The 17,773-nt window shown below is 56.4% G+C and overlaps 1 protein-coding gene across 6 annotated transcripts in view; it reads left to right on the top strand.

The window, feature by feature from the left end:
- The first annotated feature begins 3,096 nt into the window (after positions 1 to 3,096).
- FBLIM1 (filamin binding LIM protein 1) overlaps positions 3,097 to 17,773 on the top strand; it is a 28,913-nt gene continuing 14,236 nt past the window's right edge. The window contains exons 1-6 of one of the 6 annotated variants that reach the window (XM_070602332.1): positions 5,197 to 5,309; positions 6,416 to 6,509; positions 9,279 to 9,349; positions 9,761 to 10,021; positions 15,948 to 16,138; positions 16,752 to 16,869. In XM_070602332.1, the coding sequence (XP_070458433.1) occupies positions 9,772 to 10,021; positions 15,948 to 16,138; positions 16,752 to 16,869 (559 nt within the window). In that variant the 5' untranslated portion in view covers positions 5,197 to 5,309; positions 6,416 to 6,509; positions 9,279 to 9,349; positions 9,761 to 9,771. Of the gene's footprint in view, positions 3,249 to 5,196; positions 5,310 to 5,451; positions 5,539 to 5,571; positions 5,673 to 6,415; positions 6,510 to 9,278; positions 9,350 to 9,760; positions 10,022 to 15,947; positions 16,139 to 16,751; positions 16,870 to 17,773 lie in introns of those variants that run through there. The other 5 variants (XM_070602328.1, XM_070602350.1, XM_070602338.1 and 2 more) reach the window with 5 other exon arrangements.

Raw genomic sequence — 17,773 nt, 5'->3', positions numbered from 1 at the left:
CCAGACGTTGTTGTCACAGCCAGGTCTGGGAGGTTGGGCCCTGTCTGGCCCAAGTGGACACAGGCTTGGGGACTGAGAGCGGGGGACTCCTTGTGGCTATAACTGTGGCTCAGTTAGAGCTCCCTTGGTTTTTGAACATTTCCCCAAAACTTGGCCTGTTCAGTGAAGGGGCTTGGAGCTACACTACCTGCATTTGAATCAGGCTTACTAATGGGTGTGACCTTGAGGAAGTTACTCTCTGTGCCTCCATTTCCGCATTTGTTGAGAGAACTGAACAAAATGATGGAGGCAGGGCACTTAGCCTAGAGCCTGACCGTGGCCACTAGTGCCCCCCATTCCCAGAAGGGACTGCAACTCAGTGTCAGCAACGCCCTTCTGATGTGAAGGGTCAATGACATGCTCGCGTAAGGGACTGGGAAGGAGGCACTGGCTCAGGTGGCAGAAGCAGGAACGGAGCTCAGGGAAGGAAGGAGACGAAGAGGCACCCGGCCTCCTCCATCCTCAAGTCCAAGAGGAGCACGTTTACATTTCGTTTGCAAAGAGCTGTTGATAGGACAGCTCCCTAGGGAGGAAGCATAACCCCGTGCTGCCCATTTTCTTGCCCTGTCTTCCCCCAGCCTTCAGGACCACCTCGTGAGGAGCTGACCCTTGTTTTCTCCTCAGCAGAAAACTCAAGGTCAGAGAGATGAAGTGACTTGCTCAAGGTCTCAGAGCTAATATGTGGGGGAACTAGGATCCAAATTCAAGTGGGTCTGACTCCAAACCCCAAACTCTTAACCGCTCACTACCCTTTACTAGTTCTCGCCTGATGTGCATATGTAGCTACTTAAGACTCCCTACTCGAACATTTTGTAGGAATTACTGAGACCTTCCTATATGCTAAGCCCTGTGCTGGGTGCTGGAGACACGGAGAGTAATAAGACACAGCCCTGCTCCCATTCTGTGGGGGGGAAGCATATTGGTGCAACCCAGCAGCCTCGGGATGTATCCACGGGATGGACACCGCTCCTAAGCCTGTGTGGAGGAATCAGTGCGGGCTTCTCAAAAGTGGTGACAGGGCTGCAGAGTTTGCCAAGAAAAGGAGGTGATCCGAACCCATCTAGTCTTGCCAGTCCTCATCATGACTCTGCTTTAAGCAACAGAACTATAGTTTTAACTGGTTGAAGGAAAAGCAAGAGAAAAGAGAATGTACTGGCTCCAGAGGTCCAGAGGGAGGACTTCAGGCATGGCTGGATCCAGCAGCTTAAGTGATGAAATTAGTTCTCTCTCCTTCTCTATCATCTTTGCTCTGCTGTCTTCTGTGTTGGTCCAAGTGGTGACAAAAAGGGTGCCAAGCTTGCATCCTGCCAGCCTGGAAAAATACTGCCTCTTTCTAAATCATTCCAGTCAGACACTGAGAGTAGGGGTGAGGTTCCCCAAAGAAAAATTGGGTGCTGTTACCAGAATCTGGGAAAGTGATGCTAGCTGACAGGACCATGACGTCCCTTAGCTTCTCCACTGGAATCAAGACTCTTCCTTACCTTCAGCACTTTGTCCATCTCCCTATAATATCCTAACACCTCTGTCTTCTGTACGATGGGAAGAGTAAGGGAATTCACTTCTGAACACCTACTAAGCACCAGGCATATTTATCCACATTCATCCCATCAATCGTCAGAATGAAGCCACAGGGAGCTACTGCTACCCCCAGGTTACAAGAGGAAACTGAGGCTCAGAGAGAAATGACTTGCTCAGGGTAACAGGCTGGCAAGTGGCAGAACTGAACTCAGATACTGATGTAACTCCTATCTGTGTTGCCCCCCACTGGCCCCTGCTAGTGTGGGGCAGCTCCCACTTCTCTGCACCGCTGGCTGCACCGGCTGCCCAGCCCCTAGCACAGGGCCCTACACACAGCAGGTGCTCAGGAAATCAGTGTTGAACTGACCTGACTCCCAGCAGTGAGAGTGCGCCTCTCACTCCACCCCGGATGTGCCACTTCTGCAGCTGCGCATCCGGGCCCCCCAGGCTGGGGCTGCCGGTTCTGCTCTGACCTGGCCCAAGTGGAGCCTGTCAAGGAGAAGGGCAGCTGGACCGATGCTTCCCTCCCTTGGGGTCGCTGGCTCCCTGGGGACTGTGGCTCAGGGAGCCTCAGAGGAAAATCACAGGACCCAGGAGGGGAGGGCACCTCCGCACCACTTTCCCCAGGCTTGTCCCTGTTCTTGGATGGAGCTGCAGAGCAAACGGACCGACTGTGTGAGCAGAGAGCTCTGGAAACCAGGCGAAGGTGACTTGAGGACAGGCAGCCCCAGCCTTGGTGGGGCACCAATACAGGCCAGGCCCTGGTGTGCCCTTTCAGGGCCTGTCCCCTGCAGTTCTGCAGAGGCCTTCACGCCCCCATGTGAGGGCAACCAGTCGAGCTGGTTACAGGTGAGGGAACTGAGCTGGTTACAGGTGAGGGAACTGAGCCCCGAGAGGGAAGGAACCAGTCCAGGGTCACGGCCGGCTCCAGAGAGCCAGGAGTCAGGCCTCCAAGCCCGTGTTTTCCCTACCATCTCCCTCCCCCGGAATGTCCTCCCTGTTCTTCTCATGGCTGGCTCCTCCTCATCTCGGCCTCAAAGTCACCCCCCAGAGGCCTGCCCCACCCTCCCCTGCACCCCTGATGCTGTCTCAGCCCCTGGTCTCGCCTTCAGAGCACACTGCATCACTGGTAATCATTACATCAATTTGCGTTGTGCATCCTCTCCCCACCTCCCTGTAAGTCTCGTGAGGATAGGACTGATCGCACTGACTGGATCCCTGCAGGCTCCTTGACTCGCACCGAGCGCAGAGGAGGCGCCCAGCCAGCGCTCTTTGGATCAAGGCCTCCTCCGTGAGCAGCAGGTGCCACGCTCGCCAGCAGACTGGGCAGCAGCAAACATCCCCACGGCCCTGGATCTCGCCCCCTAAACCTCTCTCGTGCCCCTTCCCTGCCACCCAGGGTCTCAGCTGCCATGACCCTCAGAGGAGGCTGAGCCCCTGCTCAGTGGCTGGGGAGAAAGCTGGGTCCGGGGGCTGCAGGACAGGAGGAGGGGGCGGGCCTCTGAGCTGGCAGACAAAGGGCGTGTGTTCTCATCCAGTGCACTTCCTGGGTTTCCATGGCAGGAAGCTTGGCACCTGCCGAGGTGACACCGACACCCGGGCTGGTGCGGGAGATACTTGGCCGGGACGCTCCTCTTTACCTGGGAGCAGTGGCAGAGGTGGGACTAGTGGCCAGGGGTGCTGCGTGGCAGGTAAGTAGTGGCAGCTGGACCCCCGCACCTGGACCTTGCCCCTTCCCAAGCCCGTCTTAGCCCAGAACAGATGTGGGGAGGCCTGGGTCCTAGATGGAGTCAGCGTGACCTTGGACAAGGCCCCAAATCAACCCTTCGGTGCCTCCTTGTCCCCCCTCAGGGGGACTTGGAGGATATCACTGGAGGTGAGGGAGGGCTGCTGCTGCTGCTTTTCTTTTGGTGAGGAAGATCGACCCTGAGCTCACATCTGCTGCTTTTCTTTTGGTGAGGAAGATCGACCCTGAGCTCACATCTGCTGCTTTTCTTTTGGTGAGGAAGATCGACCCTGAGCTCACATCTGTTGCCAATCTTCCTCTTTTTGCTTGAGGAAGACTGTCAAGCTGAGCTAACATCTGTGCCAATCTCACCTATTTTGTATATGGGACGCTGCCACAGCATGGCTTGATGAGCAGTGTGTAGGTCCACGCCCCGGATCCGAACCTGTGGACCCCGAGCCATTGAAGCAGAGCACACGAACTTAACCTCATGCCATGGGGCTGGCCCCAGCAGCTCCATTTTTCTCTGTCTTAAATAAGCTTCTGGGTCACAAAGCACTTGAAAAGGGGGTTCTACAGCCATAAGTGTCTGAAAACCCCTAGACCGCACCTTCCTCCTTAAGGTCCTTCCCATCTCTGGCGTTCTGGGGCTCCCTCCTTCCGCCGGGGAGGGGTGTAGGGAGCTTTGGCTCCAAGCAGTGCTGCAAAGTGGGAGGGGGCATTGCCAAGCCTGGGAATGAGCCTGGCCAGGGACGGGGGCGGCCTTGGGGGCGAGTCTCCCTCTGCCGAATGGGGAGGGAGTCCCCTCTCTCTGCATCCGTGAAGGGTGGCCATTGCGCCGGCCCCTTGGGCCAGCAGAGCCCTGTGTGTGCCCAGGGGCACCTGCTAGTCTGGGTTTGAATCCAGCTCTGCCACTTGCCCCTTGTGTGGCCTTGAGCCTTTCTGGGCCTCAGTTTCCTTGTCTGCGAAGCAGGAATAGTCAGCTCTCTGCCCAGGGCTCTCCTGGGCTTTAAATGGAAAGGTCTGGAGGCCAGGCACTGCACACAGGAAGCCCCTACAAACGGCAGCTACTGTTATCGCCATGTCATTGCAGGGTGGCTGTGAGGATGGAATGAAAAACTGGATGTCGGGGGGATGGGAGAGGTGACAAAAAGGGCTGAGGGATTTAGGGAGGTGGGAGAAGGAGCATGGGGCAGGACCCCCATGAGCCGGAGCCCCTCAGGAGCAGCCCCAGAGCCATCCTGGCCAGGGCAACTGCAATTTCGGGGCCGTGGAGGAGAAGCCGACCCTGCCTGGCCTCCCCCAGATGGCGCTGGGCCCCACGCTCCCCTGGCCTCAGCGCCTGTGGCTTTAATCAAAAGAACAATCTGCCTCTGAATCAGACCCAGATTCCTTTCCCAGCAACGTTCCCGAGGCCTCCAGGGACCCAGGCGGCCCATCTTGGCTCCACCTCCCCACCCAGGGCCCAGGCTCAGCCTCCCTCTCCCTCCTCCACGTTTAGGGGGCGAGGGGTAAGGGAGGGGGGGGTCGGGGTGCAGGAAGTGGGAGAGGGTCAGTGACAGGGCCCAGGGTGGCAAACCAGGTGACCTGATTGCCAGCTGGGCCCTGCCCACCAGGCCTCCTAGAAGGGCTTGTCCCCCAGGACCCTGGGACCCACCTGCAGAGGGCTGAAGGGTCCAGACAGGTAGTGACACCTCAAAACAGCAAATCCAGGTGACCTGCTCCACTGGGGCACCCCCTAAAAGAGCCCCAAGTCCAGCATATACTGACCCCTGACTGTGTGTGCTCTTCACTGTCATTATCACCTTTTATCCTCAGGCTGACCCGAGAGGTAGGCAGCCATGGCCCCCACTTTACAGACGAAAAAACTGAGGCCTGGGAAGGTAGAGTGGCCGCCAGGGGTCAGACGGTTAGCGATCGGCCGTGGAGCTCAGGTCCACCTGACTCAGGACCCTGGGAGATCCCAGGCCAAACTGAGATGGAAGCACCCCTCCCCGCGACAGGGCGGGTGAGGCCACCAACCCAGGTGACCCAGAGGAGGGGGAGGGTAAGGACCACTCAGGGTGCACAAAGGACCTGGGGGTTGGGCAGCGGGAGAGGCCGCCCACCCTCCAGGGGAAGGGAGGAGTGGTTGAGGGAACAAAGGGAGGAGGAGGGGGCGGCGCGGGGCGCGGCCGGGCAGGTTGGGGGGCAGGTAGGGGCCGCCTCCGCCGGGCGGGCATCCCGGGACCCCTCCCGGAGCGTCACCTTTTATGGTAAGGCGGCCCGGGCGGCTGGGCGGAGGGAGGCGAGGGGCGGGGAGGGCGGAGCGGGCGGGAGGCGCCGCGCTGCTCCCGGCTCTGCTGGCTAGGGCGTCGGACCGGAGCCGCCGGGGGCGCGGGCGGCCCAGGTAAGCGGGGCGGGGGCGGGGGTCCCCTCCTTCCATCCCTGCCCCTGCCACACACAGGTGACAGCGCGGGCAGCCTGTGGCCAGAGCCCACCCCGCCCCCCGGCCGGGACCCCAGCCCCGGCGCTCCGGGAGGGGGCCTGCGGGACGCCGGGGAGGGGGCGCAGTCCCTCCGTCTCGGTCCCCGGAGTGGGGGAGAGGGCTGGTGTCCCTGCCCGGGAGCGGGGCGCCAGGGAAAGGGGTGGGCAGGGCGGAAGCTCCCGCACAAAGAGGACAGCGTCCCGCACATGGATCGAATTAAAGTCCCCGGCGGCGCCCCACAGTGACCCGGCCAGCCGCCCTGCTTGGCTGCTCGCGGGAGGGCGCCGGGTTTCCGGAGCTCCGGGCCCCTTTACCCGGCCAGGGTCAGGCGGGGGGAAGGTGGGGGCGCAGGGCTGCCCCTCTCTGGGCCTCAGATGCGGTCTGGGGCCGGGAAGGGGTGGGACTGGGCAATCCCCAAGGTGTGTGCCCCGGGGCATCTTGGCGTACGTCTCCAGCCCAGAGCTGAGGACCCCGGGAAGAGGCTGGGCAGCGCCTAGACCCGTGCTCATAATAATGATGGAAGCTAAGTCCGGTCCTTCCGGACCCTCAAGGAGCCCAGCCCCCAGGGGCTCCTCCACCCCTCAGGGGCTGAGTGACCTGCTGGCCTTCTCTTTGAACATACCGCGTACCAAGGTCTTCAGCACTGTCTCTTTTTACCCTCTCAGCCACCCTTCTGGACAGACCTCATTCTCACTTTATGAAAAAACTGAGGCCCAGAGAGGTTTAGTGACCAGCTCAGGATCACCCAGCAGGAAAGAGGTGGGGCCCCGTGTGAACCCAGCTTTGTGTGCCTCCTCCGCTTCCCTGGGGTGGGAGAGAGGGAGAGGGAACCCCTATGCAAGGCTGCAAGGGGCGCGGTCTCTCTCCCACTTCCAGCAAAGTTTAACCCGGAACTCAAGCATAGACTGCTTTATCCGAGTGTTAGAGAACACAGCTTAGAAGTGGTTCCAGAGTTTTTTGGAAGTAGTTAGAAGTAGGTAGGGGGATAGTGCGGGGCGCGGGGCGCTGCCGGGAGCCCCTGGAGGCCCTCCCGCTCAGCCAGCCGGGCCCCTGCCCTGGGCTGCAGCTGAAGCGGAGCTGGGTGGGTGGCTGGACTCAGCTCCTTCCTTCCTCTTGACAGGAAATGACTTTCCTTCCCTTTGTTCCCACTTTCTCCCATCACCCTACTGGATCTCAGATTCGCCCTCTGGGGGAGGCAGGGTGGGGGGTCCCCTGGGTGCGGCTGGCTGGGAGGCCGCCCCGCAGGGAGCTTTCTCGCACATACCCCGCTCCAGGGTGACCTGGGGGCAGTAGGACCAGAGAGCAGCCAAGGCTCCCTTTCCCGCCAGGACCTGGCCTGACTGACGGGGCTTTGAAAATCCCCAGCTGGGCCCCTTCCCTGGGGCCTCAGGTCCCTGCAGGCACCACAGGGCGGGACTGCGGGGGGCGGGGGGGGGGGGGGGGCTCCAGCTGTGAGCATCTGGCCTCTGCACTGGGATATTTGCCTAGGATGTTTTCCAAGAAACCGGCAGAGCCGACTTCCCGGAGGGGTGGGCTGGGGTGGAGTGGGGGTCAGAGCAGGGTGGGAGGGAGGCTGAGGGAGCATCCGTAGCAGTCCCTGGGGACGGCCCAGAATGTGCTGGCCACAAGATAATTGGTCTGCATTGGGCCATTCTGGGGTGAAAACAGGCCTGAGAATTTGGGGGCCCCTGTGCCATCCAGGGAAGAAAAAGTGTGTCGTCTCAGGTCCAAGGACACCCCCTGGACTCAGGTCGGATGGTGCTCCATTAGAATTCCAAGACTGCCATGGGTGGCCAGGAAAAGTCACTTAACCTCCTGGGGCCTCACATGGCCTGTCTGTAAAGTGGGGCATAAGGGGCGGCATTGAGAATGAGGGGAGCTTTGAGGCTCTGCGGGGGCCTGGCTCACAGGGAGCCAGCGCTTTCCCAGGAGCCCCTTGTTGTTCTCGAGTATTTCAGTCTCAGATGTCCTGGAAAATCCTTTACAAAATAGATCCTTAAACATAACAAAGTATAAAACCAAAGACTATGACAGCCAATATAAGCACATACACTTCCAACATCACTTCCCAAACAAGAGGGAAAAGAGAAGCACTTTAAAAGAACTTCGAAAGCTTTCATACATTGGTTTCTTATTCAGAACAGATACTTTATCATCAGACTGAGCTATGCATTTTCACCAAATATGTAAACCAATTTAAGAGGAATTTAGGAACATATGTTGTTGTTCCTGTTGTCATTATTCTCTGCCCGTCACCCAGAGAGCCCGCAGTGGCCAGTGGACTCTGAGATACAGAGGGAGGCCTGTGTGGCCTCTCGGGCCCTCAGCCCCACCCAGCCTGCCCCACTAGTTGAGGTTCACTCTCTGGGTCCCCATGCACCTGTGGGCTGGGCTGTGGGGCCACGGCAGGGTGGGCCAGCTGGAGGGGGAGATAGAGGAGGCCACGTTTTTCACCCTGGGCACAGGCCCTGGGTGTCCAGGGAAGACCCCTGAGCCGAGTGGGGTCCACTTGCCCCACCTCATGGCCCCAGAGGCTACTGTCTGCAGGAACCCCCTGCGGGATGGGAAATGGGCTCTCCCTGGTCGGGGTGCCACCCTGCTCCAAGATCCATGCTTTGATGCCCACTGTAAAGATCACAGACAGCTGAAGGCACACGCAGCCACTTGAGGTTGTGGGGGGCAGACATGGTGACAGTGGGCCAGCATGTCCTGTGATGGGCTGTCATCGCCCTGTGGAAGCAGACAACTGCCCCAGGGCAGGGCAGGGCAGGGTCAGGAATCAGGGGAGGCTTCATGGAGGAAGTGATGTTTGAGCAGGGCCTCTAAGAAAAACTGAAATTCACTCTGGAGGGAGCAGAAGAGAAAAAACAGGTGGTGGAAACACTCCAAGGCAGGTAAGGGAGAAAGACAGTCGAGGAAGGGTGAGTGGTCCAGGGTGGTCGAAAAAGAGGTTGAGGCCAGGGGAATTTGGACTTTATCTTGAAGATAGTAGGGAGCCACGGAAGGCTTTTGAGTAGAGAGAAACAATCAGATTTATGCTCTAGAAAGATCACTCCAGGGACAGCGTAGGAGGCAGGATTGGAGACCCTCGAGGCACCCACGCCCTTCTCACCCCGTGCCTGAACAGGACTGAGATTTTGGAGATGGGACAGAGTGAGAGATTCTAGCAGTAGAATCAGACTTGGTTGGCTGTGGGGGCTGACGGTGGAGAAACAGATGCTGTCTCTTGGGCTGGGCTGGGAGAGGGCAGCAGAGCCAAGTGGCCAAGGTCGTGGGCTCTGGGTTCAAATCCCAGGTGGGCACTGCGAGACCCTGCACAAGTGACTTCCCCTCTTTGTCTTGGTTTCCTCATCTGTGAGATGGGGATGGTCATAGTGCCCATCCCCCAGCGCACGGGCAGGAAGTGGCAGGGCCTCGCTGGCCCAGAGCAGGTCTCCCCAAACGGGAGCCCCAATTGTCCCCTCAGCCCCTCTGCCTCCTGGAGTCCAGCCCTGATGTTCTGACATCCGCGCTGTTTCCCTCCCGCAGTGGAGCTGGCCTGAACTTCGGGGACGGGGACGGGGACGTCGGCTCAGCTCTCCCAGGAGAATCGATCCCAGGTGAGGGAGGTGACGTAGGGTGTGGCCCAGTGGCAGCCCGCTGGCTGGGGGTGGGGAGCCCGAGGCGCTGGTCCTTCCTCTGGCTTCCGGGGAGGAGGGAAATTAATCCTTTGTGAGGTAAGCAGGGCAGGGCTGCCCTTAGCTCCTCCAGGTGCGTAGGTTGGGGGAGGGGCCGTCAGGACTGCTGGCTCCCACCTTGTGGCCATGTCACCTGGTGGGTACCTGCTCCACCCCCCACCCCCCCGCGGGACATCCCCAGCCCCTTCCTGGGCTGGGCTGGGGCGCTGGCGTGGTTGGGAGGAGGGAGGCCCCATGCCCTTGAGTCGTCTGCATGTCCAGGAGGAGTGTGCCCCGCCCCCTGCCCTGAGCCCTGCCCAAGCCTGAGCCCCACTGTGTCCCCGGCCCCCCCAGGAGCCAAGGCAATGGCCTTGAAGCCTGAGAAGAGGGTCGCCTCGTCTGTCTTTATCACCCTGGCCCCCCCACGTCGAGATGAGGCTGTGGCTGAGGATGTGAGGCGGGCAGTTTGCGAGGCTCGGCCTGGCCGCCCATGGGACTCTCCTGCCCCCACGAAGGCACCCGGGGCCGGCTCAGCGGGGAGGCCCGGTCCCTGGACACCCCCTGGCAGGGCTGCAGCTGCAGTGCCGGCTGTACCCCCTCAGCTCTCCAATGGAGGTAAGAGGGTGAGGGGGCTGGGTGGGAGACTGGGTCAGAGGCAGCGCCGCGGTGGGGAGCGAAGGGCAGGCTCTGAGGCCATTCATTTATTGAGTACCTACTGTGTGCCAGGCAGACTCTGGAACACACCTACCTGGGTTTGAATCCTGGCTCTTCCACCACTTTGCTGTGTGACATTGGCAGGCCACTTAACCTCTCTGTTTCTCGGTTCCCTAATCTGTAAAATAGAAATAATGATAGTACCTTCCTCAAAGGGTTGTTGTGAGGATGAGATGAGTTAATACTTATGTGAAGTGTTTAGCCCAGCACCTGTCTCCTAGAAAGCGTTAAATGTGTGTTACCTGCCATAATTATTCTGGGCCAGACACTGGGGACATGAAAAGAGAGACAAGGTTTTCAGTCTGCATGAAACTTACCTCCTAGGGGCCGGCCCAGTGGTGCAGCGGTTAAGTGCGCACGTTCCACTTCGGTGGCCCGGGGTTCACCAGTTTGGATCCCGGGTGTGGACATGGCACTGCTTGGCACACCATGCTGTGGTAGGCATCCATCCCACATATAAAGTAGAGGAAGATGGGCATGGATGTGAGCTCAGGGCCAGTCTTCCTCAGCAAAAAAGAGGAGGATCGGCAGCAGTTAGCTCAGGGCTAATCTTCCTCAAAAAAAAAAAGTTTTTAAAGAAACTTACCTCGTAGTAGAAGAAACAGAGGTAATCAAAATACTATAAAGTCAGGTAGACACAAGTGCTATACAGGAATAAAACGTGGTGAAGAGGTGGGGGGTGCAAGTTTTTATGGGGTAGTCAGGATGGGTTCTCCAAGGAGGTGACATTTCAGCTCAGCTAAGACCTGAATGACAGGATGCAGGGGGGTGGTTGCAGTGTGAGGGGCAGTGGGAACAGCAAGTGCAAAGGCCCTGAGGCAGGAATGAATTTGGAAGTTGGAGGACCTGAAAGGTGGTGTTATTCTCTCGGGCTCTGCCTTTCACTTGCTGTGTGGTCTTAAGCAAGTTGTTTCCTTGCTTGGTTTCCTCCTCTGGAAAATGGAAATTTGGTCGTGTATGTGATGCATCCATCATAGAATGGAGACTCCATAAATGGCGTTCCTTTACCTCGTGCTTGGGCTGAGCTGGCCCTGTTGCCATGGTGACGGAGAGCCTTCCAGGCCTCTCTCCCTGCCATCCCCTGGAAGTCTCAGCCATTGGCTTGGGTGGAAGTGAGGAAGGACGACAACACAGGGCCCTGAGGCCGAGGGTGGCGTCTGACAAGGCACCAGCTGGAACAAGGAGGCACTGAGACACCAAGAGTGAGAGGCCAGCCCAGGGAGGCAGCTGAGTCTCCCGGAGTCCCCTGGGTCCTAGAGTGGGGCTAGGGCAGCCCTGTGCATCTATCACCATGGAAACCACTACAGACCAAGAGAAAATGCCAGTTAGGAGGTCAGAAAGGGGCAGGAGAAGGGGCCACACGTGGGCACATGTGAGACCACTGGGACATTCATGTGACATGCTTCTTCACTGTGACGCAGCCGCCTGAACTGACCTTTCCTTCCTAACCGCACCTGCCACGAACAGTCTCCTGCAGCTGCTCCTCTGTACATCAGGACCAAAATTCACACATTGGGACGTGTGAGCCAATGAGAAGAAGTATGTCCCTTCTGGGTAGGAGAGGGAGCCCAGAAACATAGTTAGATGCCGAAATGCCAAAATTTCTAGGACATTTTCCTGAGTTATTGGAATTAGAGGCAGAAGATCAGGGGAGTGTGGTAACAAAGGCAGATCTTCCTGTGCGGGGTCGGGGGCGTGAGCCGCGGCTGGTGGGCCATTGTGCTTGCCGTCTCGGGGTTCCGCCTCGCAGGAGGGAGTAAGTTCTAGATGAGCACGAGTCTGGCCTGAGCACAGAACACAAAGGCTGGCCCTGTAAAGCCATCGCTACAGCAGGCTGTCATCTGAGGCCTCATGTAGTGCTTGTCCCCTCAGGAACGCACCTCACTTCTTAGCCCTTTTGTCCTGGAGGAATCCCCCTTCCCCTCACTCCTTCCCTGCTCCTGCTCAGATCCTTGCAGCCACACCCCCTCCCTTACTCACAAGTCACTTTCTCGCTTCGCTTCTCTTTATAAGGCTGCTCCCCCCCCACCCCCCACTCCTGGCTCCTTGAACTGTATCATTGGTTCAGCTCGGCCCCTTTCTGTCCACCTGCCTTGTGGCCTCAAGTCCCTCTCTTGAATTCCTGCCCACCCGGCACAGCCTCTTGCCCGGAGCCTCAGGCAGGTCCTGGGAGAGGCCGGCGCTCCCGCTGGCTCTCCGTGATCTGGCTCCCGGCTCACATCAGCTCGTCCAGAGCCTGGTTCTCACACTACAGCAGCATCAGCATCACCTGGGGGCTTGTTCAGACACAGCTGGCTGGGCCCCACCCGGGCGTTTCTGATTCAGCAGGTCTGCGGTGGGGCCCAAGAATTTGCATTTCTCACACATTTCCAGGTAGTGCTAATGCTCTTGGTCTGAGGGCCACCCTTTGAGAACGACGGTCTGGTCCAAAGGCAGGCGTTGTGGACCAGGGTGTTCTCCAAGTGCGGGTTTGCACCGGCAGCATCAGCCTCACCTGGAGCTTTTCAAAAACTTACCTTCTCGGAGCCTACCCCAAACCTGCTGAGGCAGGAGCTCTGGGGTGGGACCCGGGCATTGGCATTTGAACAAGGCTCCCCCCCCCCGCCCAGATGATTCTGCAGCTTGCTCACAGGTCTAGAACAACCCTCCCATCTGTCCAGTCCCTTCAGCCCCTGGGAGAAAGGAGAGAGGTTCGTTATCTTTGTCGAATGGATGAGAAACCTGAAGCCCAGAGAGGTGCCCCGGTAAACTAGCAGAGAATGGGACCAGAGCCCAGGTCGTTGGGCGGCGGGGCCTTGCGCACTTTCCATCTGCTTTCCCTGGGTGTCTAGGGCAGTCTGACCTCGCCCAAGCCTGGCCCACGTTGTGCTGCAGTGACGGGAGGTGGCAAGCACCTCCCCGCCCTTTATCTTGGGGGCACTGTTAATAGCGCTCACCCTCTACGTGGCAGTGGACAGGGGATTTTCCCGGCCGTGTTCACAGCCCCGCACCACAGCTTCTCTCCTGACACCCAGTCACCTCCTCCAGGGGAGCTGGGCAGCCCCTCGTGGGGGCCGCCTGGAGGGGTGGGAGTTACACCACGGTGAACGTTCGAGGAGAACCTGGGGCTGAGGCAGGAGCCAGGTGCCCCCCCCACCTCCTCCCTCCCTCCCTGCCAGGAGCACCCAAAAGTCTGTGCATGACTAGGGGATAGGATTGAGGGCCGCTCCCTCGATGCCACTCCTGTGCCCTCCCTCTCTGTCGACCTCAGCTTTTAGGAGTAAGAGTTAAGCTGTGCTAATAAGGAAAGTGACTTTGTGCCAGTGTGTTTTTGTGTGTGCATGTGTGTTTGCTGTTGAGTTTTTTTTACCTTAATGAAACTTTCAAACGTACACGGAAGTAGAGGGAACAGGACAAGGAACCTGTGTAGCCCACATCCAGTTTCAACCATTAAGATTTTTCCACATTTGTTTCATCTATTCCTTTCTTTCTTTTTTCTTTTGTGAAGTATTTTAAAGGAAACCCCAGTCATCAGGTGATTTCAGCCCCACATTCTTCAGGGTGCATCTCTAAATATGGCCATTTTCTTACATAACCACAATGCCAAACAATGCCTAACAGAATCGGCAAGAATGCCTAATATTCTGTCCAAAATTAATTTTTCCTTGAATTGTCATAAAAATGCCTTTTAAGGGGCCAGCCCCATGGCCAAGTGGTTGGGTTCGCGCACTCTGCTTCGGCAGCCCAGGGTTTCACCGGTTCTGATCCTGGGCACAGACATGGCACCGCTCATCAGGCCATGCTGAGGCCGGGTCCCACATGCCACAACTAGAATACACAACTGTGTACTGGGGGGCTTTGGGGGGAAGAAGAAGAGGAAAAAAGAAGAAGTTGGCAACAGATGTTAGCTTAGGTGCCAATCTTTAAAAAAAAAATGCCTTTTAACTGTTGGATTGTAGTGGAATGAATGGTTTACATTATGTCTTGTCTTTCTTTTGAGCTATATTATTCAATGGAATATTTAGCTTTTCCTCCAAATAAGGAGAATTAAATGAGATGATTAATCCTTTGAATCAGGATCCAAATAAAGTCCATAGTAGCACTGTCCAATAAAAATATAATGCATCACAAATGTAAGCCTCATATGTAATTTAAAATTTTCTAGTATTCACGTTGAAAAAAGTAAAAAGAAATGTGATTTTTTTTTTTTTTTTTTTTTTTTTTTGCTCAGGAAGATTTGCACTGAGCTAACATCTGTTGCGAGTCTTCCTCTTTTTTTGTATGTGAGCTACCGCCAGAGCACAGCCACTGATGGAGGAATGGCATAGGTCCACGCCTGGGAACTGAACCCAGGCCTCCAAAGCAGAGTGTGCTGACCTTAACCACTAGGCCACCAGGGCTGGCTTGGGATATTAATTTTAATAATATCTATTATGTAACCCAATATATAAAAATTATTATTTCAACATGTAATCATTATAAAAGTTATTAATGAGATATTTTACCTTCTTTCTTCCGTACTGAGTCTTCCAGCATCTCTCAGTGTGGACTTTCCAAGTGCCCAAGAGTCACATGTGGCTGGTGGCTGCTTTATTGGACCCCACAAATATATACATTATAGTAGTCATTTTTCTCTAAAATCTCTTAATTCTGAGGAAGCCCCCCCTCTCTCTCGCATGCCATTGCCTTGTTGCAGACATAGGTCAGTTTCTGTAGAAGGTTCTGTATGTTGATCTCTTTGCTTCCTTGTGGTCTCGTCGACTTGCCCCTCTGTTTCCGCATTTATTATAAATGGAAATTAACTCTAGAGACCTGATTAGATTGAATTTGTGTTTTGTTTATGTTTTGGGGGGGTTTTGGTAAGAACCTTTCAGAGGTGGTACCTTCCCATAGCGTGATGGGAGTCAGAGACCCCTGGTATCTGCTGAGGTTAGAGTGGGCTCAGGTGGTGGCAGTCTGACCCCTCCTTTGGAAAGTTCTCCATCAACCTTTCCCCTAATGCTTTCAACGCCCAGCAGTCATTCCCTGGCTCTGTGATTTACCTAGGGGGTGGTTCCCACACTTGAGGGGCAGCAAGCTCCACAGATCTGGGCCCCCCCAGATTCTGACTCTGCAGGTCTGGGGCCGGCCCAGGAGCTGCCTTTTTTTTTTAAGATTTTATTTTTCCTTTTGTTTTTTTCCCCCAAAGCCCCCCAGTACTCAGTTGTATATATTTTAGTTGTGGGTCCTTCTTGTCGTGGTATGTGGGATGCCGCCTCAGCATGGCCTGATGAGTCGTGCCGTGTCTGCACCCAGGATTTGAACCGGTGAAACCCTGGGCCACCAAAGCAGAGTGAGTGAACTTAACCACTCAGCCACGGGGCCGGCCCCCAAGGAGCTGCCTTTCTGACGTCCTCCCACGTGCTGCCATGGCCGCTGCTGGTCCAGGCGGCACACTTTGAGAACCGCAGCCCTAGGGGTTGGTTTTGCTTGTATTTCAACAAGAGCCCTCTAGCGCCTGGGTGAGGGAGGGCTGTTATGGAGGGCTTTGACAGCGACTGTGTTCTGAGCCTGTGCCATGTGCCATCCACTATGCCGAGCCCTTACCTGCATCATCTCATTTGACCCTCACAACCCTAAGCAGTTAATACCCGTTTTCCCAATGAGAAAACTGAGACTCAGAGAGATTAAGTCTTTTGCCTAAGGACACACAGTAAGTCAGTGGCAGAGTCAGAGATGGAACCCAGGTCTGGGTGACCCTGCACTCGAGCCCTTAGCCACCGCGCTGTATGGCCTTCCGGGCAAGTAGACACCTCCTCTGTCCACCTGCAGAGACTCTGCTCAGCCCTCTGTCCCCTTCTGGTTGCAGGATGTCCTCTTCCTCCTCCTACCCTGGACAGCGAGGGCGCACTCCCCGACCTGGACCTCCTCCCGCCTCCGCCACCGCCCCCACCGGCATACCTGCCTCCTCCGGATGAGGAGCCCCCTGCCCCCGTGGGCGCCTCACTCATCTCTGACCTAGAGCAGCTGCACCTGCCCCCACTCCCGCCCCCACCACAGGTACTGCCAACCCCTTGGTCCCTAACGGAGCCCCATGGGCTGGGGGCGGGAGTCTGGGCCTTTCAGGGAGTTAAGCCTGGGGGTCATCTGGTCCATTCTCCGGCTCGAGGCAGTCCCTCTTCTTAGCCCATTCAGGCCGGTACATATTGGGCCTGTTTTTCAAGATCCCCAGAGAAGGGGTGCCCCTCCCTCTTCCCCCCATGCCCGCTCCAGCTCTGAGCAGACGGTTCTTTGTATCTAACCCAGATCCCTGATGCTGCATAGGAAACCCATTTATAATCCTCTGCTCTTAACAGAGGCTGTTATAGAAATGGGAGGGGTTCCAGGCCAAGGGAAAGCCTGATTCCAGGAGATTCCTTAGAAGTCGAGCTAAGCAGCTTTGACTGGTTGAGGGAACCCAGGGCAAGGAGCTGGGAGACCTGGGCTCCAGCTGTCACTGTAACCCTCCTGCTGAGTGACTTCAGACAGGTCACTTGCTTCTCTGGGCCTCAGTTTCCTCCTCTGTACAATGGGGCTAATTGTGCCTGGTGCCACCAGGTGAGGAGCAGAGCTGAGAGGGCTGTGTGGGGTCCCCCCTGGATGACACCTCTCCTGCCCCGCCTTGTCCCTACAGTCCTTGGCAGAGGGGCCTTCACTGCAGCCTCGGCCCAATCATCTCAGGGCGGCAGAGGAGGAGCTGCCGCCTCCCCCAGAAGAGCCTGCTGGCCTCCCCGAGAGAGAGGCGTCGACAGGTACGGGGACAGGGCTGGAAGGATTCTAGGCTGGTCCCCAGGGCCCTCGGGGTGGGGCACGGGCTTCAGGTGGGAACTGGGAGAGCAGGGACCACCAGTGTCCGCCCCAGCTCATGGCACAGTGACGGGCCCGATAGTTTACATCAGCTCTATTTTTTTTTAATTTTTTTATTGCGTTCATAATAGTTTACATCAATGTGAGATTTCAGTTGCACATTATTTCTTGTCTGTCACCACATAGGTGCTCCCCTTCACCCCCTGTGCCCACGTCCCACCCCACTTCCCCTGGTAACCACTGAGCTGTTTTCTTTGTCCATGTGCTTGTTTATACTCCACATATGAGTGAAATCATAGTGTTTGTCTTTCTCAGTCTGGCTTATTTCTTTTAGCATAATTCCCTCCAGTTCTTTCCATGTTGTTGCAAATGGGATGAATTTGTCTTTTTTTCTGAGTGAGTAGTATTCCATTGTGTATATATACCACCTCTTCTTTACCCAGTCATCTGTCAGTGGGCACTCAGATAGTTTCCATGTCTTGGCTATTGTGAATAATGCTGCTATGAACATAGGGGTGCATATGTGACTTTGGATTGTTGATTTCAAGTTGTTTGGGTAGATACCCAGTAGTGGGATAGCTGGGTGTATGGTAGTTCTATTTTTAGTTTTTTGAGGAATCTCCATACTGTTTTCCACAGTGGCTGCACCAGTTTGCATTCCCACCAGCAGGGTATGAGGGTTCCCTTCTCTCCAAACCCTCTCCAACATTTGTTATTCTTAATCTTAGTGATTATAGCCATTTTAACAGGCGTAAGGTGGTATCTTAGTGTAGTTTTGATTTGCATTTCCCTGATGATTAGTGATGTTGAACATCTTTTCATGTGTTTATTGGCCATCTGTATATTTTG

This window comes from Equus przewalskii, chromosome 2, assembly GCF_037783145.1.
Source record: "Equus przewalskii isolate Varuska chromosome 2, EquPr2, whole genome shotgun sequence".
In the NCBI taxonomy this organism is placed as follows: domain Eukaryota; kingdom Metazoa; phylum Chordata; class Mammalia; order Perissodactyla; family Equidae; genus Equus; species Equus przewalskii.
This window is presented reverse-complemented; position numbering and strand designations above follow the sequence as displayed.